The sequence below is a fragment of the Epinephelus fuscoguttatus genome, linkage group LG17 (assembly GCF_011397635.1).
Source record: "Epinephelus fuscoguttatus linkage group LG17, E.fuscoguttatus.final_Chr_v1".
Taxonomy (NCBI): Eukaryota; Metazoa; Chordata; class Actinopteri; order Perciformes; family Serranidae; genus Epinephelus; species Epinephelus fuscoguttatus.
The window spans coordinates 41,115,985-41,140,281 of record NC_064768.1 but is presented as its reverse complement, the minus strand read 5'-3'; the positions used below and the strand labels follow the sequence as shown (position 1 = coordinate 41,140,281).

The 24,297-nt window shown below is 43.4% G+C and overlaps 1 protein-coding gene across 1 annotated transcript; it reads left to right on the top strand.

The window, feature by feature from the left end:
• Positions 1-1,529: 1,529 nt before the first annotated feature.
• meox2b (mesenchyme homeobox 2b) lies at positions 1,530-22,627 on the top strand. The gene is made up of 3 exons (XM_049601745.1): positions 1,530-2,174; positions 12,905-13,242; positions 21,963-22,627. Exons 1-3 carry the CDS (start codon positions 1,886-1,888, stop codon positions 22,188-22,190), a joined length of 855 nt encoding a protein of 284 aa, XP_049457702.1. The 5' UTR covers positions 1,530-1,885; the 3' UTR covers positions 22,191-22,627.
• Positions 22,628-24,297: the final 1,670 nt, after the last annotated feature.

Below are 24,297 nucleotides of genomic sequence, written 5' to 3'. Positions count from 1 at the left end.
GAGGAGTCAGACATCTGGAGGGAGCTCGGAGTAGAGCCGCTGCTCCTTCATGTTCAGGTGGTTCAACATCTGATCAGGATGTGTTCAGTAGTGCTGCTTGCGATTGGTCAGACAAGTGTATAGACAGTAAACTTGAAACTGCAGAGATTGCTACTGCACAGACTCTGGCTCCAAATGATGTCATCAGAATAAGATGGCAGCGGCCATATATGGGATATTTCAGCTTCACTTCTGTACAGTGGGGGATGTGGACACATTGTCCATCTTTAAATACAGTCTACATCTGGACTGACTGGCTGTTCAGTCTGGTTTGTGGACATTGGTCAAGACTTTGATTTTTCACAAATCTTATGTATCCTGCAGTGATCAGTGTGTAGCTGCTGCCATGTTGAGGCAGAGGGTGCTGTCTGTAGCTGTGGTTGAGGGTGAGAGGCTGTCAGCAGATAAACAGAGATCTGTGTGGGTACATGAGACCCTAAAAAAGAGGCTGGATCATGGGGAGTACCACCAGTTGGTCCAGGAGCTTCTCCTCCATCATGGACGTTTACAGTACTGCACTTATCTGCTGTTTTCTATTCAGATGGTGCTAACTGTGCTTTGTAAAGTCGTATAGCTCTGGGTATCCAGCAACCACTACCACCAGTTTCTCCTCCATTGGTTACCAACTGTACACTTGTTGTCGTGACCACCACAGAAGCCCCGCCTCTCACATCATCCCATTGGACAATGGAGAGAAAGAGATGTGGGGCGCTTTTCCGCTCTGAGTTGAAGTTCTTTTAACTCGAGGAGTTCAGAGTGGTCCGGCAAAAACGCCAGGTGCCTAAAGCGCAGAAACAGGAGGCGCGTCATAACGCAAAAACAGCGAGCAAGAAGCTTCATTCTCATTAAAAACAATCACAAAAAGGCGCCTCCAGCTGCTGAGACACTTTCTGTGTGATCAGGGCCTTAGAGAGAGACAAGTCACACGTCGAGTCAAGTCCACAGCAGTCGAGTCAGAGTCAAGTATCAAATACTTTTTTCATGACTTGAGTCTGACTCGAGTCCAGGTCTTAAAGTCTGCAGTCTGTGGCTCTGCCATGAAAAGTTACCATGACCTCAGTGCGAAATGCATCGACAGCGATGATCTATAAATATTGCAGTTGGACTTCTTCAAGTATTTAATCACTGTGCTTTCAGTAATTTCACCAGTTAGTATTAATTTGGATTCAACCTCAGTTCACTTTTGACTCACAGCTCATCATCATCAACAGAACAGTTTGTGAGCTCTGCAGCTTCACATCCAAAACCAGCAGCTGATAAAAAGCAGCTCCTAGAGCAGTTTCAGCATGGTCAGATAGCTCAGCTCCAAAATACATTGCCCACTCTTCCTGAGGCAGAGCTATAGGAATGGTTCAGATTTATTGTGCGTTGCATTTTGGAGGATGATCACATGCATGTGGTCAGTAGCAGCGAGCCAGTGACCCAGCCTACCTCTCAGGTTACAGCCTATATATAACACCCCCATCCCTCCCTCCTCCCGCTCCCTCCTTCTCCGGCACAACTTCCCTGGAAGCTCCCTCTCCTTCCACACTGGTCCTGGCGTTCTCCGCTGTCATCTGAGATCCTCCTCCGCCTCTCACTGTTTACCCACCATCCGCCTGTCAAACGTCTGCATGCTCAGGATTACCAGAGGCCTCTTTTTTTCAACGCCACCATCTCTGCCTTCCTTCAGCTGGCTTTCTTTGGGAGGTCGGGGGTCTGGAGGACTGAGCTGAGGCAGGCTGCAGAGAGGAGCTGGGATTGAGGCTGCCAACATCCCTGACTTCTTCTTCTCTCTTCTTGCTAGTTGTTTTTGGTAGCTTTGATTCTGACTGGCAGGAGTGGGGGTTTGGAGGACTCCCACACCATGGATCAGTCTTTGTTTGGTTGTCTCCGCAGCCCTCATGCTCCGGCCCAGGGTCTGCACCCTGCCATCACCCAGTCACCGCTGACCCTGCACGGCCGGAGCGACCACATCTCCTACCTGGACCTACCCAGCTCCTCGCCCCCCTGCGGCTTCTCTGGAGGAGAGGACAACGGAGCGTTCAGAGACCACCTGCCTCAGCAGCAGCACCCTCTCCACCCTCAGCACCCACTGCAGCACCTCTCCACCCTCAGCACCCGAACCTGGCTGGCCGTCCCCAGATGCTCTCACTGTGTGTCTAACACTCCGGCACAGTGTCTGCCTGACAGAAGGAGCAGGCAGCCCCGGAAACTCAGGTACTCAGGGCCCCGATAATTCCTGATCAGATGGCACCAGCCCTCGTGCATGCAGGGCAGTGACCCCAAATGGGCAGGGGTTCTGATGGGTCACAGTTCATGTTGTGGTAACAGATATTTTGCACCGTGAGTTAAGTTGTATACACAGTTAGTGACCTCCCGCCTGTGAGGAGATCAGAGTGTCTAAGGTTAAGTTCAATAAAGTTGCTGAGGTTAAACAAAGAGCACTTCCTGGTTCAGAGTTCATCTCTTTGCTTTATTCTTGCAGTTAAGAAACCTCAGCTGGCCACAATGTATTTTTATAATCCATTGAAATTCAAAAAGAAAAATGTAAAATGTGAACTCAATATTTTTATAATATAGAATTAAAAGCTTAAACAACAAAAACAACTTAAGTTACACTAAAATTTATAAATTAAATTATTTGAATATTTTTATTTTGTGTCTGCTGAACTCAAAACTTTTATATTATTGTGTTGTGCTAAACTAAAAGTTTTGCTGTCTCCAAAGAAAAATCAAGTTTGAGTGAGCGAATCAGAGTCACTTTGGAATTATTAATTATAATATCGATGAAAAGACCAAACAATGTTTTCATCAAATTGCTGAGGTTAAACAAAGAGCACTTCCTGGTTCAGAGTTCATCTCTTTGCTTTATTCTTGCAGTTAAGAAACCTCAGCTGGCCACAATGTATTTTTATAATCCATTGAAATTCAAAAAGAAAAATGTAAAATGTGAACTCAATATTTTTATAATATAGAATTAAACTTAACAACAAAACAATTTACATTATAAACATCAGCTAAATTAAAATTTTACAACAAATCAAGTTTGAGTGGAATTATAATATCGATGAAAAGACCAAACAATGTTTTCATCAAATTTAATTGTACTAAACAAGTTAAAGTTAAAGTTAGTGGCACTTTTAATTTATATTTTTCACTTCATTTACACATATGAACGTTGGGGCATGCAGCAGCTCAGTGGGTAGATCAAGCGTCCCATACATGAGGGCAGCGTCCCTGCTGCAGCAGCTGCGAGCTCAATACCTGCTGCTGCATATTATCACACCTTTCTCCCCCCTCACACCCCGTCAAATAAAGTCACCAAAAAAAAGAAAATTTAATATATATATGAATGAACACAAACCTTAACCCTAATTTACATTTCATCATAAACATCAGCTAAATTAAATTAAGAATTTTACAACAAAAGATGATCATGCTAAATGGTGGTGTGTGTTTGAGATGCAGCTGGTAGCCTCTGCAGCTGTGCTGAGTAAAGGCCCAGACACTATCTGTGAGTTTGATTCCTTTATATCCTCCATTATTAAGGACAGTGAATTTTAGGCACAGAGCTTTTAATTCTGAAGTTCTGTTTCCTGTTGTGGAGTGAGCGACTGACCGACACAAACAGCAATATAGCTCGACGACACGGTCAAACATCATCCCCGATTGTTTGATGTCATCAGATTATTTTTGTCTTCTTCTTATTATTATTATCTCAGTCACTGTGTGTGTTCATGTTCCAGCTGAACTGTTACTGTAGTGACATCAAAACTGTCACCAGATGGGCGGAGCTACACTTGAAGTGCCACATGCAAACTATGACAGTCACTGAATCCTCAACAGGAAGTTCCTGCAAATGTTTCACAATAAAAGCCTTTTAAGAAAGTGAAGGGATTCTCTCAGCTGAAATGATAAGAGGCTTTTAATTTGAAACAGATACAGGAAGTGTTGAGTTTGATTAAACTAAAGCCAGAATGCTAAATGGTGGTGTGTGTTTGAGATGCAGCTGGTAGCCTCTGCAGCTGTGCTGAGTAAAGGCCCAGACACTATCTGTGAGTTTGATTCCTTTATATCCTCCATTATGAAGACAGATGGAGGATAATGGCAGTACTCAGAAGTTGATAAAGTGGTGCAGCCTGTGGAGCACTTTAAATTGAATAAGTTGGTGTCTGGAATTTACGGAGCATTTGTGAATGTGTGAAAGTGTCCCAGGAGACACTATCTGTGAGTTTGATTCCTTTATATCCTCCATTATGAAGACAGAACATTCTTTGCTAGCTTGATGCTAATGGCAGTACTCAGCGGGTTGATAAAGTGCCTCTGCTGTTTCCTGTTTACTCTGTGTGCTAACGTCCCTACAGGAAATATCTAAAAGGCTGGGCTGTTGTTGTCCTACAGTTTCCACGGCAACAGATCGCTCTGTGTTCCTATTGGTCAAAGTGACGGCTGTGACGGGAGAAGTCGTGGACGACAAAAAGGAAATCAAACATGCTAGACTTTCTGTCGGAACGTCGTGAGGCGTCTCAGACGTGGCATGAGTGGTTTCCACTATGACACACTACATGAGATGAAACAATGGATTATCACGTACGACACTCGTTGTCATTCACAATCTGAGCCGACACTGCGCAACGCTGCGTCAGGCTGTGACCAGGCTGATATGATTTAGTGTGAACCCGTCATAACAAGTTAGTGATTTCTGCCAACCAGGTCTGAAAAGAAGGAAGATCCTCAGATTTTCAAAAGTTAAAATATTCCTTTCCTATTGTTTTGTCTTTTGTTGCAAGTGGGACAGAGCTGATAGATGTCGGGTTCCACCCAGGCCTCTGAAAAGCACTTAAAAATATCTGACCAGAACTTGTTTAGCTCAGAGCAAGACCAGAAGAGGGAGCCCGACGTGCCCTCTGCTGATTTACATTTTGGAGAGATGGAGGGATAAAAGGAGTGAAGTTCAGCACAGAGTGGTGCAGCCTGTGGAGCACTTTAAATTGAATAAGTTGGTGTCTGGAATTTACGGAGCATTTGTGAATGTGTGAAAGTGTCCCAGGTTTCATCACCAGCCGAGATGCAGAGGTCTCTTTCTCTGAAGCTTCCTTTAAATACTGTGTGGAGACCAAATTATGAGCAGAAAAAAGATCAACAAACCAAGAGACGAGTCTCTTTGAGTCAGGGCTGTGATTCATAAGTGTATCCACCTTATTCCTGCCCCCATGATACTTCCAACTTCTGGCGCTGAACCGAAACTGGCGATTTCAATAGTAACAGTTTGTTTACAGTCGTTTATTCTTCTTTCCAAGATAAGCTGGGAAATAAAACATGGAACTCACCACCTGTGAGAGCTCAAACAGGATTATGTGATCATACCTCTGCTATCTCTGACAGCCGTCTCAAAGCAACCGAGCATGCTAACAGTTAGCATGCTAACAGTTAGCATGCTAACAGGTAGCTTGCCTTGCTCCGTTAAAATACAGTTAAGGTTAACATGTCCCGAGCAGCTTAAGGTAACATCTGCTCCTTCTAAAGATGATTTATGATTTCTGACACTAAGACATAATTCAGTATTAACTGTAGCTCCATGTAGAGTGAATAAATGTGATGTTTCCAGCTGATCCTCCGCTCGTCTGCGTTAACCACGCAGTTTACATGTTTTTATAACTTCTGATTTATTAAAAACTATTTTTAGCAGCAGACTTCAGTCACAGTCATATAAAGAATGAGTAAAAGATTAATTTCTTTATATGATATAAAGGCAGTACAGTAAATCAGCGACACATTCTCAGCCCTGATGACTAAATACATATTTCACAGTTTATTTTCTAACGTAGAGACTGAAGTCAGACGGGGAAAGACAGTGAGTGACGCACCTGTCAGTCTACGTGTCATTCTCTGCTGATAACTCTGATTTAAACTCTCGTGGTTTTATTTCCCATGTCAACGGTAACCATGGCAACAGGAACAATCCCTTTTTGTTCTGGTCACATGTTCAACACACAGTTGCTGAAGACAAACATGTAGCTCAGACTGGTTGTTGGTCGTCACAGACACGGACAGTGCAACAGGTACCAGAGCTCCACAGAGACATTTTAGAAAAAGTTAGTTAAATATTTGTTAGAAAATAAACTGAAGGCAAATGACTTTGGAAAAGAACCAGCGTTGGCGGCCACCAAGAGTAGCCACTGGGGCTAACTAGCTCACTGCTACTTCCTCTGTCTCACAGGAAGTTGTGACCATAATCATTTCTGCAGTCGTGACCTCAGGAATAAGGTGGATACAGTTCAGTTCAGTTTTGTGGTGTACTTGTGCGGATGTATTCTAGACATAATGGACAAAATGCGAACTTGGAAGTGTGAATTTTTATTTTAACTGTTCAAGTCTGCTGTGCTGATGTCTTTATTCTTCCAAAGCCTAAGCGTAGTGTCAGTAAGAGAGGAGGGAGGTGCGACTGTGACAAACTGGAGTACAGGCGGACGTTTCAGGCAACTTGAATGACTTTGATCCTCCAGGAGGAGCTGGAAGGTGTCGTTGGGGAGAGGGACATCTGAGGTGTTTTACTCAGCCTGCTGCCCTGCAACCCGGCCCTGGATAGACACTGAGGTCATGAGGTCATCTGCATTGTTGGTGGGACTCACTGTGACGGTGAAAATGTAGGTGAAGAATCAGCGGCATAAAAACCTAACTTCCTGACATAAATCTTAACGCCCTACTTCTGCACACATATGTTTCCTCTGAAGGGTGAGCGCACACAGAAGACCACATCATCTCCAGGATATATCCCCCAGATTTACTAGCAGCCACCGTATCTGCATCATTTAGCCCCGCTGACGAGCAGCTCAGAGCCGCTGCCAAGTGGAGAACTTTCCGATTCCCTCGAGTCGACGTCCCGGCCAGGAGAGAGGGAACTTTGACTGACAGATTGAACACTTCGAAGGATACACTGAGGCTGCCAGCGGCCTAACCCAAATCCAATTTCCTAGCTCTAACTTCATTGGCACTCCGAGAAGCCGCAGCACTTTTATTACAGTTTTTTCTGGACTTGGTGTTTTTAAAAAAGGAACTTGTGATGATGAAATATACAAAACTATTGACCTGCAACCCTGCAGAGAGCACACTGAGAGGACGATGAGGCTGAAAAAGCCGCACTGATTTCAACTGTCAGAACGACGGACAACACAAATCCTGTAAATTTAAAAACTTAAATCTGATCTAATGAATCACACTGAGAGAAATCACATGACACAAGGATAATATGACGATAATATGACAGAAAAACAGCAGCGTCCAGAGTCTTTGTTTAATTCATTGGGTGTCTGTAGTCTCACATTACGGTACAGACAGCGTCTCTTTCCTGGCACACTGCGGTTTGTCAGCACATCCCACATTTACACAACTAATGAAATGTCAGCTGGATTTATGCACTGAGGAGCGAAGAACACAGGAGAAATTATTATTCAGGGCTTTTTTTTTCTTCACTGTGAAGGATTACTTTCAAAACGCTCCGTTCATTTTCACCATTCACTGACCACAAATACATAAAAGGCATAGTTGAAATATGTTCGTAATGACAGACAATATGAGCAGGGAAAATATGATTTCACCCTCGAAGCACGAACAATGGCGGAAAGGCTCAGTGTTTATGTGCAGAAGTATTGTTGAGTAGGACTAAAAGTGCCTCTTAAAATTCATATTAACATGTGGCTTTTTTCTTTTATTCTGAAAGATCCAGATGGAAATATTCCTCATACTCAGATACAGTTTAACTCCAGCTTGGCTCTTACTTTACTTTAAGTTCATTACTAAGATCATACAGCTCTGTTAGTGTTATATAATTTAGGAAAACCAGAATTTTATTCAAGATTAATGTTTTTCTTTTAATTTTCTGTCTTTCCAATCTGTCTGTAAAGACAACCTGCGGCTCTGTAGCTCCCCTCAGCTTTGAGACTCATAAGGAAATTAGTAATAGTTATTTATTAACATTTTAATTTTCATTTATCAGCACTGTCGCCCGAAAGTGATTCTGACAATCTCCAATTGTAAAAATGTGCCCATACATTGAATTAAAAGAAAATAACATTTGAGCCTGGTCACACTCCGAAGTTGTCGAAATCCAGCGCTTGGGCAGTGACTTGTGGCGCCAGAAACCAATGAAAATAGGCATCCTCTAACGTCGGCATGATACACTGGTGGTTGCTGTCATAGTTTGACAGCAACCACCAGTGTCAAGGGGAAACATGGCCGGACAACGACAAAAATTAAGGTGGTGAAAGTCCGAGTGGGACAGGTGGTGGATGGGTCCAACAACCACAGACCATGTTTATGTTCCATATGATTGAATGGAATGGAATTGTTGTTGAAGGAAAAAAAAACATCAGTTTGCGGTGTGGTACTGACGTAGTGCTTTTATTTTGAAAGAGACTGTATCAAACTGTACATTTCCTGTGAAAACAGAAGTGTATTTTGAAAACAGACAATGCATGTAACAGGCTGAAGTTGACACGGCGTCCCAGAACGTCAACAACCAACACACCCAGGGTACCTTGGACGTCATATGTGGACGTGGAAAGTCCATGACCAAACGTGGACATGTGACGAGGTCACAGTGAGGATGATGATGGTCTAACAACAGTGACAGCCTCCTTTTGATCCAGGGGACTTTTGCACAGTATGCCATTTTGAAAAATAACAATGTTCCTTTTTCCTCGAGGGTTATTTGGCCCCTTCTCCAAAAAGATAGCTCACCATGGTTGGTGCCAAGAGATGTCTTAAGCGCCGATTGTTGCAAAACGCTGCACTTTTTTTTATTGTTGCCAGGCAACCAGCCCATCACCTCCTTACACTTTGACGTTTTTTATCCTGCAGTAATCAGTGTGTAGCTGCTGCCATGTTGAGGCAGAGGGTGCTGTCTGTAGCTCTGGTTGAGGGTGAGAGGCTGTCAGCAGATAAACAAAGATCTGTGTGGGTACATGAGACCCTAAAAAAGAGGCTGGATCATGGGGAGTACCACCAGTTGGTCCAGGAGCTTCTCCTCCATCATGGATGTTTACAGGCAGATTTTAGGATGACTCAGGGGCAGTTTGATTGAACTGAACCAAACAGGGCAGGTCTGAAAGCAGCCTTAGAGATAGGATGAGGAGTTCAGACATCTGGAGGGAGCTCGGAGTAGAGCCGCTGCTCCTTCACGTTGAAAGGGGTCAGTTGAGGTTGTTCAACATCTGATCAGGATCCTCCTGGGCGCCTCCTGTTAGAGGAATTATAGATCTCATCTGGTCTGGGAACGCCCCTGGAGACCCGGCCCCGGATAAGTGGATGAGAATGGATGGATGGAAATACATTTATTTATCATGTAAATACATATAATGATATAGTCAGTAAGTAAATTGTACTTGATCCCATTAAAGGGTCAAACATGGACCTCTTCATGGGCTCCCCCCTTGGCCCTGGGCCGGGGTCATCTGTACCCTTATAACCCCCCTGACAGTGGGCAGCTCTGTGCTCCTGCGTGTGTTTTCATCGCAGGTCATTGTAACGTTAGCAGGATGTTCTTTTTGGACTACAAGGCCACTGTAGTCAAAAAACAACGGAAAAATACAGTTTTGAAAATCCACGATGCTTTAGGCCGGGCTGCAGGGTCAACTGAGGTCGGGGTGGGCCGCCTGGTTTGCAGTTGAGGTGCTTATCGCATGCTCCCCCCCGGACACTGACCGCATTTAGAGCAGTCATTGTGATGAAGGTATAAATGGCAACTGTAGTGAAGTAAAAAGAAGATTGACGGCTCTAAAATAAACTTGAGTAAAGAGCAGTTTTTAAAAAAGGAACACGAAAAGTACCGTCCCTCAAAAAATATGCTTATGAGCGTTTTTTTTAAATCATGGGCGTGACTGCCCTCCTCCCCTGAGCATGGATCTGTTTGAGGAAAGATTGTGTTTATGGCAAATAAAAGATTGTGAAGGTGTGGTTAAGACGAGACATTTAAACACTTAAGGTCTGGAAAAAATTGTGATTACACTTAAAAGAAAAGTAAATAAATATTTAAGGTCTTTTTGACCACTAGAAGCACGACAGAGAAATGTTCTGTTTGTATCTTTGTGCATTTGCACAAAAAAACTGACGCACATTGCTGCCAATGGTTTCCAGTAATAAACAGGTGGTGGCAGGAAGATGAGAAAACACCGATCTAAACAATGCAGCTTTGAATTAAAGAAGAATGGTCCTGCAAATGTTTTTCTGAGGAAGTATATTCTCTCACAACAGGTTGTTTGAGCGCAGAGATTTACACAATGCTCTCTGGTTGGAAACACTGAATGTAAACTAAACTTTGTTAAGAGTAAAACCTCAGATGTGCCTTTTACTGTCAGACGGGGACGTGACATGAACTCTGCGCTTCCCGTAACACATCCCATAAATGTTTCCCACGCTAACCGGACGACGCTGATGATGATGATGATGATGATGATGATGATGATGATGGTACTGGATGTAAATCTGCTGCACGTTTATCATTTATAAGTGTGAATACAGTTCCTATCAGGGGCGTAAATAAAGACAATTATATGTACATTTAACAGACACTTACATAAATAATCAATTTAATGAATATTTTCTTATTTTATTTGGTATTTTTTGTCACAGATTTCCAGTGATGATTGGTGATATGTTTGTTGATGTCGTCCAACATCGAGTCTGTATTATAAAATATACGTTAGCGGTTTCAACGCAACATCTGGCACAAGGGTGACTGACTACTGCACGCCACTGATTCTTATAAATAATAGGCTGCATCACCACCAACACGTTAAGGTGGATTTATATCTGTGCGGCAGAGCCTACACTGCAGTGAGCATTTATACTTGTGTGTCTGTGTCACTCTGCAGTTACACCTCCAAAACACTAGTTGGCAGCGGAGGACTCTGTGAAGTGCTGTAAAGTTTGACTGATTCAAAACACACATTAAACACACATTAAACACACTGTAAACACACATTAAACACACAGTAAACACACAGTAAACACACAGTAAACATGGCTTAATAGAGAGAGTTTCAAACACAAGTAGACAAATCAGCTTCACTATAACTCGCAGCATTCACAGACAAACACTTGTCTTTATCTGGACACATTTTCCCCTCAAATACAACATGCTAACGTTATTAGCACAAGCCTATGGCATTTTACATTGCATAAATTAGCCTAGCAGCTAGCAGAGATTTCCTCTGCTCATATGAAGCCAGGATAAATCACACACAAGACTTAAAATGCTATTTTAGTGGAGGCTTTATTGTCTTCACAATTTATTGTTTCTTATCTGTGAAATTAAAGTAAATCAAAGCTTTGTTTCCACTGAGGGAAATGGTTTCAGCTTACAGAGACAGACAGCAGGTCTGCGGCACTGTGACACTGTGCAGTTACATATCAGGCTACAGCATAGTGTGTCACACTTTACACGTTAGCAAGACAGGTGAGCAGTCAATGATCAGACAGGTGATAAACAAACCACCAGGTTAAAGAAATGAATTACAGTAAACTTATAAAGGGCAACAGTAAAATTATTAACCAAACTAACTAACTGTGAAACACTGATTAAATTTCACAGACTCACTTCCTGCTCCAGTTTATTGTGACCACACTTCGTGCAGCTGGACGCTCACAGTTTTCTTCTTTAAGCATTAACATCAACGTCCGGAATTCACTTTTGACGAACATAATCCAAACATAAGTTTGGACACCTTTTTTTGTTCTACATATATTTGTTTTAGGACATTTTATTGCGATAATATGTTGAATAGAAAGCCATCATCATCCTCACTGTGTCCACATTTGGTCATGGACTTTCCACGTCCACATATGGCGTCCAAGGTACCCTGGGTGTGTTGGTTGTTGACGTTCTGGGACGCCGTGTCAACTTCAGCCTGTTACATGCATTGTCTGTTTTCAAAATACACTTCTGTTTTCACAGGAAATTTAACGTCTGCATACAGTCTCTTTCAAAATAAAAGCACGTGGTTGGGTTTAGAATCTTACAGGAAGTGAACACCGATCTCTCAGGTAAAAGCCGTCCACCCCAGTTGGGCTTTCGCTGCATTAGCTTTCATCCTTGTTCTGTTGAGTTTCCCCCGGACATCACCGACGGCGCTAAACTATAACAGCAACCGGCCACGCATCATGCTGACACCTTTTTTTTGTTGGTTTCTGACTCTGCCCAAGCGCCGGATTTCAACAACTTCAGAGTGAGACTGGTTTCTATTATCGGCTTGTTTGAGGACATTGAGACTTTATTATCGCTGACAATATTTAGTTTTTAATATCTATCAGATCCTACTGATCCCAAATAGCTCGGAGAAACTACAAATACAGACCAAACAGAAGCTCTCAGGAGGATACGCACTTATACAGAATGTTTTCTTAAACATTTGAAAAGCCCAGATGAAAATTATAATTCACAGCCTTGTGTTTTACTTTGTGGTGGTTTAAGAAATTAGTAAAACAGATGTAGGAACTTGTTTTTAAAGGCTGATACAGATGATGTGTTGATATTATCGTGCATCCCTCGTTGAGGTAATCAGGTTTAACTATCAGCTCGTCTGACTGCTCGTGTTTCTGAGATCTCAGCAGTGACTTTAGTGAGTGCAGTTTTCATAACTAACAGAATAATGCTCCAAACTACTATAATTAGACCCCAGTTATAATAAACTGGAGTTATGCTGTTCTGTATGTTTCCTCTGCAAAGCTTTGCATCTGTAGATTATTATTACTCATACAGTAGCTGCTAACAGTGAGAGCATTAATCTGAGGCATTAGTGTGAGGAAGAGTTTGAATATTCACTGATTGCTGCTCAGGTTAAACACCACATGATGCAACACTGAGATCTCTGCAGTAAAAGGTGAGTGGCACTCCTCATCATCTCAGCTTCCATTTTATTTTGGTTTCAGACGGGCCCCTGCAGTTTGTCAAACCCCTCTAATTTTTTTCAACCCCCTTTTTTTTTGTTCTTCCTCCCCTCTCTTCTGGAGACTCAGCTGTGGTTGGAAAATGTTCTGTTTTTCATTTCAGAGTCCCAAGACGGGAGCTGTAAGTCAGACATGAACAGCAAGCCCAGGAAGGAGCGCACAGCCTTCACCAAAGAACAGATCCGGGAACTGGAGTCCGAGTTTGCACACCACAACTATTTGACCAGACTGAGACGCTACGAAATCGCCGTCAACCTCGACCTCACGGAACGACAAGTACGGTACCTGCTGAATGACTGCGGTTCAGTGTGAGGGCAGAGCACGAGGAAACAGGAGCAGAGTGATAAATAGCCATCAGAATCTTCCCAGCTTATGTGCTCCAAGTCATGAAATAGAATGAAAGAGGTGTTCGATGGGCCGTGACTTTTATTAACATCCTTTGGCAGCCAGAGGTATTCTAACAAAATCAGCAGGTCTCACTGACAATCACTGGAGCCGGTGCTTTTTAAAGCACAGATCCAAAAATAAAAGTCCAGGAGGTCATAAATCAGCACAGTCATACTGTCGTCAGGACGAGTGATTCAAACGTGTCATGTTGCTCCTCAGAGGTGAAGAAGGGAGGAGAAGGTGTTTGACACACGTTAAAGTTGTCATTTAAACATTTTTAAATGTTTTGATTATACTGGACCAGGGGCGTAAATACAGACAATCGCACTGGGGCCCCTGGGGTAAAGGGGCCCATAAAGACAGTGGGCCCTTGCAAGTAATTTGAGACTGGTCTCACTCCGGTGCTTGGGCAATGACTTGCAGCGTCAGAATCCAATGGAAAAAGGCGTCCTTTAACGTTGGCGTGATATGTGGCTAGTTGCCTTCATAGTTTAACGGCGCCCGGCAGCACCAAGAGGACAAGGATGAAAGTTAATGCGGCGAAAGTCCGAGTTGGGTGGGCGGGAGGGGTTGTAGCAGGGTCTGACAAATACCAACTTTCACGCGAGAGAGCGGTGTTCACGTCCCGTAAGATTCTAAAGTCAAACCCTGTTCTTTATTCCCAAATGCAACCACGTGTTTGTTGTTGAAGGAAAAAAACATCAGTTGGCGGTGTTGTACAGATGTAGTGCTTTTATTTTGAAAGAGACTGTATCAAACTGTACATTTCCTGTGAAAACAGAAGTGTATTTTGAAAACAGACAATGCATGTAACAGGCTGAAGTTGACACGGCGTCCCAGAACGTCAACAACCAACACACGATGAGGTCTGTTTTCCCAAGAAATGTACAGTTTGCATATGCTCCCTTTCAAAATAAAAGCCTTGCATCGGTAATTAACCTTTTTAGTCCTTCAACAACAGAAACATGGTTGGGTTTAGAATCTTACAGAAAGCGAACACCGCTCTCTCAGGTGACAGTCAGTGTTGGACCCATCCACCACACCTCCCGCTGCTCCACTCAGACTTTCACTGCCTTAACTTTTGTCTTTGTCCTGTGGCGTTTCCTCCTGAAGCTGCTGTGCACCATTAAACTATAACAACAACCAGCTGTGTATCACATCGATGTTAAAGGATGGCTTTTGTCGTTGGTTTCTGGCGCTTACAAGTCACTGTCCAAACGCTGGATTTTGACAACAACCAGGCTCTGTGGACGGACAGCAACCTGAAAACACAATGCCTGCCAGCCAGCCACGGCTATTGCCAGCATTGAGGCATAAAAAATCATGATGAATTAGAATAAAAGGGGCCTAAACTATATCTAAACATCCGTTAGCAAACTCTCACGCAGCTCAGGCAGTTTAATCCACGTCTCATTTGTCCAGTCGTTTGCTCAGAACTTCACCAACACGCATTGTCACTAAAACAGCAACACTTAAACTCTCTGTTGCTCTGTTCATGGAGTCTTCCTTTACTTTGGAGGCATGTGAGAAAAACAAAGTTTCCTTCTCAAATTAAAACACAGTAATTTATTTTTACCAGAATAAAAGTCATTAAATAACTGATATGCAAACGTTTGTGTTGTAGATTAACTTTCAGCTCACAGGACTGTCTTTGCAGCCATCAGGTTCTGATTCATTCAGAAAAACAGCAGAGTGAAACATTTAGTCATAACTGCTTTAGTTCTCCACATTTTGTGAGAGAATCCTGAGCACAGTGACATCCATCAGTCTGTGGACGGAGATATATGGCTCCCATTAACAGACTTCACAGGAGACATTAGCAAACGGTTGGCCATGTCATGCTAACACTCTGAGGTTAATCGATTCCAAACACAGAGGCTCTTTGAAACGTCAGCGTGCTGCTCTCGGTGTCTGTGAAGTGACTCTGTGATGCTGAGTGTCACGGTCCAGATGGTCCTCTAAATGCTCACAGAGAAACAGTTGTATGAAGTTAGCGGTGTGCTAACTAACGTGGACACCAGCGCAGTCTGCTGGTGTTCGTTCTGGGGGTTAGAAGTGTTTGGAAACAAGTGTGTGTGAACAGTGACTGTGAGAAGAGTCAGCTCACTGGACTGAAGACAGGAGAATTAAAAGGGTCGTGCCAGTGTTTTAGCAAAGAGTGTTCTCTAGCTACTTTATTTATTAACTATCAATCAAGAGAAGTAAACTTGACATGAAGCCAATCCTGTCTCACTCCAAAGTTGTCGAATCCTTGTGCATGGACAGTGACGTCCATATCAGACACCAATGAAAAAAGCTGTCCTATCATGTTGGCGTGATAAACAGCCGGGCGCCATCAGTGTGCAGCAGCACCTGATGACATCAGGGGGAAACGCGGCCTGACAACAATGTAAGTTAAAAAAAAAGCCTGAGTAGATTGGATGTGAGGGGGGGTCCAACAAACACCGACTTTCACCTGGGAGGACAGTGTTCACTTCCTGTATGAATGTACAGCCAAGTTCTTTTTCCCTAAACCCAACCAGGTGCGTTTGATGTTGAAGGTAAAAAACAAACAAACAATGTACTACATTTATTTTGAACAGGGTTCCTACGCAAGTATGGAAAGTATGGAAAAGTATGGAACTAAATCTGATCAGTTTCCAGGTATTAAAAAGTATGGGAAATGAAAAATAAAGAATGGAAAAATATTTATGTTTCCAGACTGTTACCACTGTTCTAAAATACTGTTTTCTAAGATAGAAAATTAGGTATTTCCAAAAATAATTTAATCAATCCGGATCGTGTTTTATGCCGGGCCAAGCTCAGTTTGTGTGAGAGCAAACGTCTCAGAAAACATACCGCCCCTTTTACCTGATTGACAAGTGGTCTGTCCAGTCGCTGCCCCGTGACCCTCCTCCAGCCCCCCAGGTATCACGTTTCACTCCAACACTGCACCTTCGACAAGAAGACGAGTTTCACGTGGTTCACAGTGGGTAGATGCAAGTTTTTGGATGGATGGCTTCACAATACCGTACATAAATACTGGTTGGCCAAGGATTGCCAATTCACACACAGAGTTAGATGCAAGCTTTGTGTGAAATCGTTTGACATCGCCAACATGAGGGAGAAACGATTCTGAGCCACATGAAAGGAAAAACACCGACGTCTCGTTACTGCATCGCTTGCACCCAGAGTCCCAACCTTTTTGCCTCAGCCCAGACATTGAGTTTTTATTTGCATACCATTATGGTACTTGGCTACAGTCGCCTGTTAAGAATAATTAAATATGACGTGAAATATGATACACTGATATGTTTACTCAGATGTCGCATATTCTCTGAAAAATGCAGAGAAGTCTGGAAATTAGGGTATGGAAAAGTATGGAATTTTGAAATTCCAAATGTGTAGGAACACTGTTTGAAGGATGTATGTGACTGTTTGTAAACTAGCGCTGCAACAGTATGAGTTTTTCATGATACGATAACCATCTTAAAAAAACATGCAATTTCATGGGATTACAGAATTTATATTATGATGAGTCAGAGTGAGCCTTGAAAGAGTGAAAACAGAAGGGTTATTCTTGCTTAACATTTTTAATTTTCATAATATTTCTCAGACATTTTCCCAATTTTTTTTCCGAATATTTTTACAATATTTTTAGGACTTTTTATCGACACATTTTCATACTAGTTTAGGACTTTCTATCATTGTTTCTGACATTTTTATATTTTTCAGACATTTTATCAACTTTTTTTTTTTTTACATTTAATCACTACATCTCGACATTTGATTAACATTTTTTTTCCAGACATTTTTAATATTTTTTATCATATCAATATCATTTTCCACCACCATCAAACCTCCAAAGGATCCCAACTCCATGTAGGCTGCCACCTCATCCTCGGGCTGCACAGTTTCATGGCTGGAGTCCTCCACGTCGGTGACCAATGTGACCACGGGGTCAAAGGTTACACTGGTGTCACTGACTTTCAAAATAAAAGGAGCTGCAGCTTGAGAACAGTGATTTAGCTGTTAAGATGTTACACATATACTGCACAGCTTTCTACTTTGTGTTATTCTGAAAAATAAGAAAATAGATTTTTATTCTCACCCACTGCCCGCCCACGTGGAGTTCATTTTTACCCGTTACACAGCTGTTTGGCTGTTAAGCGAAACTATAGTGAATCGATTATTCCTCAGTCACAGACGAGCAGAAGGTTTTGTCACTCTGTTATTCAGACAGGATTTGTACAGAAGAATCTTTTATTGAAGCTTTAAACCTTCAGATCAGTAACTTCCTCTGTGTGGGGGGAAACATTGCTTCCACTGACTTAGAAGGATGAACTGGTTTTAAATCTTCACACTCTGGCTTTGCATTGTCCTGTGAAAGTCTTTGTATAGGTCTGAAGACAGTCCAACACTTGCGTCCAACAACAACCCTGCAGTCTCAGCACCCCCACACATTTGGTGCATTTGGAGGTCTGTTGGCTAGAACCAGTCAGTGTTTTGGATCAGGCCACAGCCAGGACAACTCACCCAGGATTTAGGTCTTCCTGTCTGGAGCCAGGTCCCTCAACACTCCCCCTCACATTGGCTGCTTCTGCAAATGTCCCCAATCGTAGTCCAATAAATCTGCGTGTGAGACAGTTGATCCGGATCTTTAACATCTTAATGTTATGTTAAACCTTCTGCTTCCCACCAAATGTACAGATTTATAACTCATGTTGTTTCTTTAATGATATTAAAACACATATGGCCTTTTAATGCCCCGGTGTTAAAGCAGCAAAAATCAAAACACAAGTGGTGTCACTTGCCTTCATAGAGGATTATTCTCACCTCTGCTGATCTCATCAGCTCAATGGAGCATTTTTGTGTCTTTCAAGCCCGGTATCACTCTGAAGTTGTTGAAATCTGGTGCTTGGGCACTGACTTGCAGCGTCAGAAACCAACAAAAAAAGGTGTCCTTTAATGTTGGCATGATACACAGCCAGTTGCCATTATAGTTTAACAGCACCCAGCGGTGTCGGGGGGGAAACATGGCAGGACATGGACAAAAGTTAAGGCGGCAAAAGTCCGACGAGGGTGGGCAGGAGGGGTAGTGGATGTGTCCAACAAACACTGGCTTATACCTGAGAGAGCGGTGTTGGTGTCCCGTAAGATTCTCAAGTCAAACCCTCAGTATGTGACGAGGTCAGAGAGAGAATGTGTTGATCGTTCAGCTGACAGTTTCAGTTTTCAATCAATCAGTTCAATTTTATTTATAAAGCCCAATATCACAAATCACAATTTGCCTCACAGGGCTTTACAGCATACGACATCCCTCTGTCCTTGTGTTTGGTTGTGTCATGGTGGCGCAGTGGTTAGCATTGTTGCCTCACAGCGATAGGATTCCTGGCTCCAACCCAGGATTTGAACCAGCCCCTCTATGTGGAGTTTGCATGTTCTCCCCGTGTCAGCGTGGGTTTCCTCCAGGTGCTCCAGCTTCCTCCCACAGTCCAAAGACATGCAGGTTAATTGGTGACTCTAAATTGTCCGTAGGTGTGAACGTGAGTGTGAATGGTTGTCTGTCTCTAGCTCCTTTTAGACAGGAGTTGTGCAAATGTGCAGGAAAGCCCAATCAGTGTTTTTTCAGCATTGGCAGTATAAAACAAAATCGGGGAGTGCAGCAAAATGCCGCCTACCTACTTTTGTTTATACAGAATGTGCCTTTTTCGGGGCAATGGGGGGCGTGAGCAAGTAACAAAACGTGTAGCTCAGCGTGTGACGTAAACAGTGACGTGGGAGGGAAGCCGCGGCTGGTCAGTCCTTCGGTGATTCTCTCGTAAGTCGGCCCGTTCTTCACCGTCCCCGTCATCTGACGGTTAATGGCCTCTTCATTTGCGAGGACAAGGAGGGCGTGCAATTCCTTGTCTCCCCAGTTGCTCATCTTTACAGTGTCTGTCAGGTTTGTGTTTCCCTCTTGCTACTAGCTGCTCGCTAATTCCTGCTATCAGCTGTTTCCTGTTTATCCGCCGCCAGTGGCTCGCACGTGCAGCGTCATCAACAGCTCCTCCCACAAGTCATCAACAGCTCCTCCCACAAGTCATCAACAGCTCCTCCCACAGGTCATCAACAGCTCCTCCCACAAGTCATCAACAGCCCCTCCCACAAGTCATCAACAGCTCCTCCCATTGCAGAAGGCCACCTCAGTCTGTTTAAACTAAAAGGGTTCCACCAATATGTCTACCCTACGAGGAGGAAAATTGGGCACCTCGGATCAGCTCGCCAATCCGGCTCTGTGTGTCTAAACGCTCGCAGCTTGCCGGCAAAACGGCCCAACATTCACTGAAAACCTGGCAGTGTAAAAGGGGCTCATGTATCAGCCCTGTGATAGTCTGGTGACCTGTCCAGAGTGAACCCTGCCTCTCACCCAGTGTCAGCTGGGATAGGCTCCAGCCCCCCGCGACCCCCAACAGGAACAGCGGTTAAGGAAAATGAATGAATGGAGACACCTTGAGGGTATAACAAGTCTTTGTCCAATCACTGAGCCTGACCTTTAACCAGCACATTGGGCTTCTTCTCTTAAACAATAACTGAACTTCAGCATATTTGGGTTTTTGGGTTTGCAGTAGCACCGAGCAGTTTATGACAAGTTGAGGTGAGTGTCAGGCCACTATGAAGCACTGCCAAAAAAATACTACAAGATAAAGACAATAGTCCCAGGGACAAACGGAGAGGAGATAAAAGATGTGTGTGTTCTGTTAATAAGAGTGTGATGTTGGTTTGTTCAGACTTGTGGTGTGAGCAGGAGGGAGTGTCTGGTGGAGGCTCTACAGGGAGGAAGCAGTGAGAGTAACAGGAGGTGGGACGAGACGAGGACTCAGGAGAGGGCTGAGGGTGTCTCTTATTGGTCCCGTTTGAGGCAGCAGCTTATTCATCACTGTGAGAGACATAAATACGAGCTAATCTGTGGAGTCAGGCGAGCAGGCTGCTGTGACTCATGCATCAGCTTTTATCTGGAAACACAGAATGGTGCTGTGATACTGGACGCAACACCACACCACTCGTCCAATCAATGGCCCTCGCTGTTACACTCACCCAGAGGACAATGACTGGTCAACATGTCAGCCAACCCTCTATAACCGCGGCCAGAGGCATTATGTTTTCGGGTTGTCCATATGTCCGTCTGTCCATGTGTACGTCCCATCCTTGTGAACGTGATATCTCAAGAACGCTTTTGAGGGAATTTCTTCAAATTTGGCACAAACACTCACTTTGACTCACAGATGAAGTGATTAGATTTTGGTGGTCAAAGGTCAGAAGGTCAAACTTTCAAAAATCTGTGTCATTGTGTTGTGTGATCAAACTTGAAAGATAAAGAGATGATCCGCACACCAAATGAAGCTCCCACAGAAAAATTTATTCAGTCATAGTATGATGTTATAAGTCTTTCTCTTCCTCAGAAAGGAAGAGCCTGCTGGCTCAAAACATCATACTATGACTGAATAAATTTTTCTGTGGGAGCTTCATTTGGTGTGCGGATCATCTCTTTATCTTTCAAGTATATACTTTTTTTTTGATCCAGCACCCAAAAAATTTGTCACGGTCAGGTGTGCGTTTATCTTTTTTGATCTTTACCTAAGTGTGATCGAACTTCACATTTTAAAGTGTTCTTTCATTGTGACCATCCCAAGACACACCTGTGTAGTAGTGTTGCTGTTTAATTCAACTCATCCTCACTGTGACCTCATCACATGTCCACGTTTGGTCATGGACTTTCCACGTCCACATATGACGTCCAAGGTACCCTGGGTGTGTTGGTTGTTGACGTTCTGGGACGCCGTGTCAACTTCAGCCTGTTACATGCATTGTCTGTTTTCAAAATACACTTCTGTTTTCACAGGAAATGCACAGTTTGATACAGTCTCTTTCAAAATAAAAGCACTACGTCAGTACCACACCGGGAATTCATGTTTTTTTTCCTTCAACAAACACATGTGGTTGGGTTTAGGAAAAAAGAACAGGGTTTGGCTTTACACTGAACATCAGTGATTGTTGTATCCATCCACCACCTCACCCACGGACCCTACTCGGACATCCACGTCCTTAACTTACGTTGCTGTCTGGCCACGTTTCCCCCTGGTGCCACTGAGTGGCTTTTTTCGTCAGTATCTAATGCCGGAAGTCACAACCAAGCACTAGTTTTCGACGACTTCGGAGTGAGACCGATGACTGACTCAGATTTTAACTAATTTGTGACCAAACTTTGAGAGAAATTTCTCTGTTGAGTTCATAAAAAGTCTTCTTTAACTTAACTTTAACAATACAATAAGTAATAACATAAGATGTCAATAAGTCAGACTGTTTCTGTCTGCAGTGATGTTACCTGCCTGTTAGTGTTAGGCTCTGGAGGTGTATAAGTCCTGAAAAGTTGGATGTGGCACCAATGATTCTTTGTGGGAGGCTGATCCAGACCACAGTGTTGGACGTGCAGAGAACAGACTGAGTTACTGTATCAGCAGGTAGAACTTCCTGAGCTGCGCTGAAGTCCACTGTCATGTCCACAGCTTCCAGCTCCTTTCCTGCTGCTTGCACTGTAGAGTACGAAGAAGCACATCAGCCGTGTCTGACTGCTTTGTGTCTCCTCTCAGGTGAAGGTTTGGTTCCAGAACCGGAGGATGAAGTGGAAGCGGGTGAAGGGAGGCCAGCAGGGGGCGGCGGCACGAGAGAAAGAGCTGGTGAATGTGAAAAAAGGGACGTTACTTCCCTCTGAGATTTCAGAGATAGTGGGACTGAAGCGCTCTGCCAGCTCGCCGCGGCTGGCGACTGAAGAGGACAGCCATGACAGCAACCACAGCTCAGAGAATCCTCACCTATGACCTTCCATGGTGTCACAGGACTGGACAGAAATGAGGAAACATTGGTGAGACATTAAAAATACATGTATACAGCTTGCTGTGAGCAAAGCCTCCCAACAGACGATTAATGAGACTCAGAGAACATTCCAGAGATGCTTTGCATTGATGAAAGGCTTTTATTTTGCACTGTCGAGAACTTGTGTCGGTCAAACTCTACTGTACTTCTTCTATTGATTAATACAAAGATGTTTTGTGTACGATGAACTGAACTGAAGGAACTCCTGCTCATGCTTTGGAATTTTAATAATTTATCAAGAGGTCCCAAAACTGTAATCGCCAAACGCAAACCTCTCCAGTTTCTTCCTGCACCCTAAAATAATGTACCTGGTGAACATGTGTTTCTCCTCCTGCTCTGCTGAACTCAGATTTCTAACGCAAATAAATCAGAAAAATCAAAACCAAGTCTTGGTGGCAGTTTCTTAGCATGTTTACATTTAGGGGTGGATTTTACCATCAGCCACTGACAGCTACAGAATAATGTTCACATGCAGAAAATAAAACGATGTTAGTGTTTTAACTCACATCCATCCATCATCCATCCATTTTCATGGTCTCGGGGGCAGCAGGCTGAGCGAAGCACCCCAGACGTCCCTCTCCTCAGCAACACTTTCCAGCTCCTCCTGGAGGACCCCGAGGTGTTCCCAGACCAGATGAGATCTATAATCCCTCCAGTGTGTTCTGGTCTGTCCCCTGTCTGCATGCTAGCTAGCTTATATGACGTTGTCTTGACACCATCACATGGATGTTGACCTCAATTCATCATTGCTTTATTCTGTCACATGAAGATTCAGGTTCAGACCATCGAATCAACAACATTTTAACTACCTAGCATGCTAACTAGCTAGTTATTGCTTTCTACTCATCAGTTGCTAAAGGATAAAGCAATGATGACTTGAGGTCAACATCCATGTGATGATCAACAATATGGGGTCAGATCTGTCTCATAATGAATGAACTCACGCAGGGTTTTTTACGAATGCACACGCTCTGGTTCACAGTTGTATTTCGGACTCACTAATGCACACGATCTGTTTCACAAATATAATGTTTATGCAAACTTGTAATATAAATTCGGAAATGCACACGATCTGTTTCGCAAATATTATTTTGAGGCACACTTGGAATATAAATTCACAGATCATGTGAATTGCTGAATGTGCATTTACAAACTGCTTCTCATTTGTGAACCTCTCTACATCTGTGAGAGAAATCTGTGTGGTGAATTTTGAGACTCCCCTGATGTCGCAGGTCAACGAACGTCACCATTGGCTGATGAATCTGTCAATCAAATTTATGACTCTGATTGACAGATTCATCAGTTAATCAGGTGTGTTAGCTTTCAGAAGTCCTGTCAGGAAAAATAAGAAGAATCACTGCAGCAGGGTGGTGCTGGTGCAAGAGCTGAGGCGAGAGCAGCCGATGCCGGAGGACAGCGCATCTCTAAAACATCCTGTAACTGCATTTCAAATAGTGGACCTCCGCAACATATCTATCCTTCCTTTGGTGGACTGCGACCGGCAGCAGCCAAACGGCATCTTGTCATTACAACATCCGACAGCTGCGGCAGGAGGAGACGAGAAGGAAGAGAACGAGGGAAGAAAGAGAGAAAGAGTCATCATGTTGTGCTAATTGTCTCATTTGTGCTCCAATAAACTGTGAATTCATCAAAGTGCCATATTGCTTTTTTCCAAACTACTTTAGCTGCGATCATGTTGCAGTGGTCACATCAGACTATTAAACACACCCCCATCCTCTGTTTAAGAACTTTAACTGTTAAACAGGAAGTAAAGCTAAAGGGGGGCATTATAGTAGCTGGTGAGAAATGCTGGTTTGGTCCTCCAGATGGAGACTGGTGTTCATTTCCAAAACTATGACAAAAGTTTTTCATCGACAACCTTTTTTCCATGACGAAAACCAGACGATGACGAGCTAAAAATAGATCTTGATAGTAAGAACTAAGACAGAATCTGTGTTTCATGTTCATTGACGAGACGTGACAAAAATATCAGTGGTGGACTATCGGACATTGTTCTTGTAATGATCTTCAGATGCCTGATGAGCCACAGGC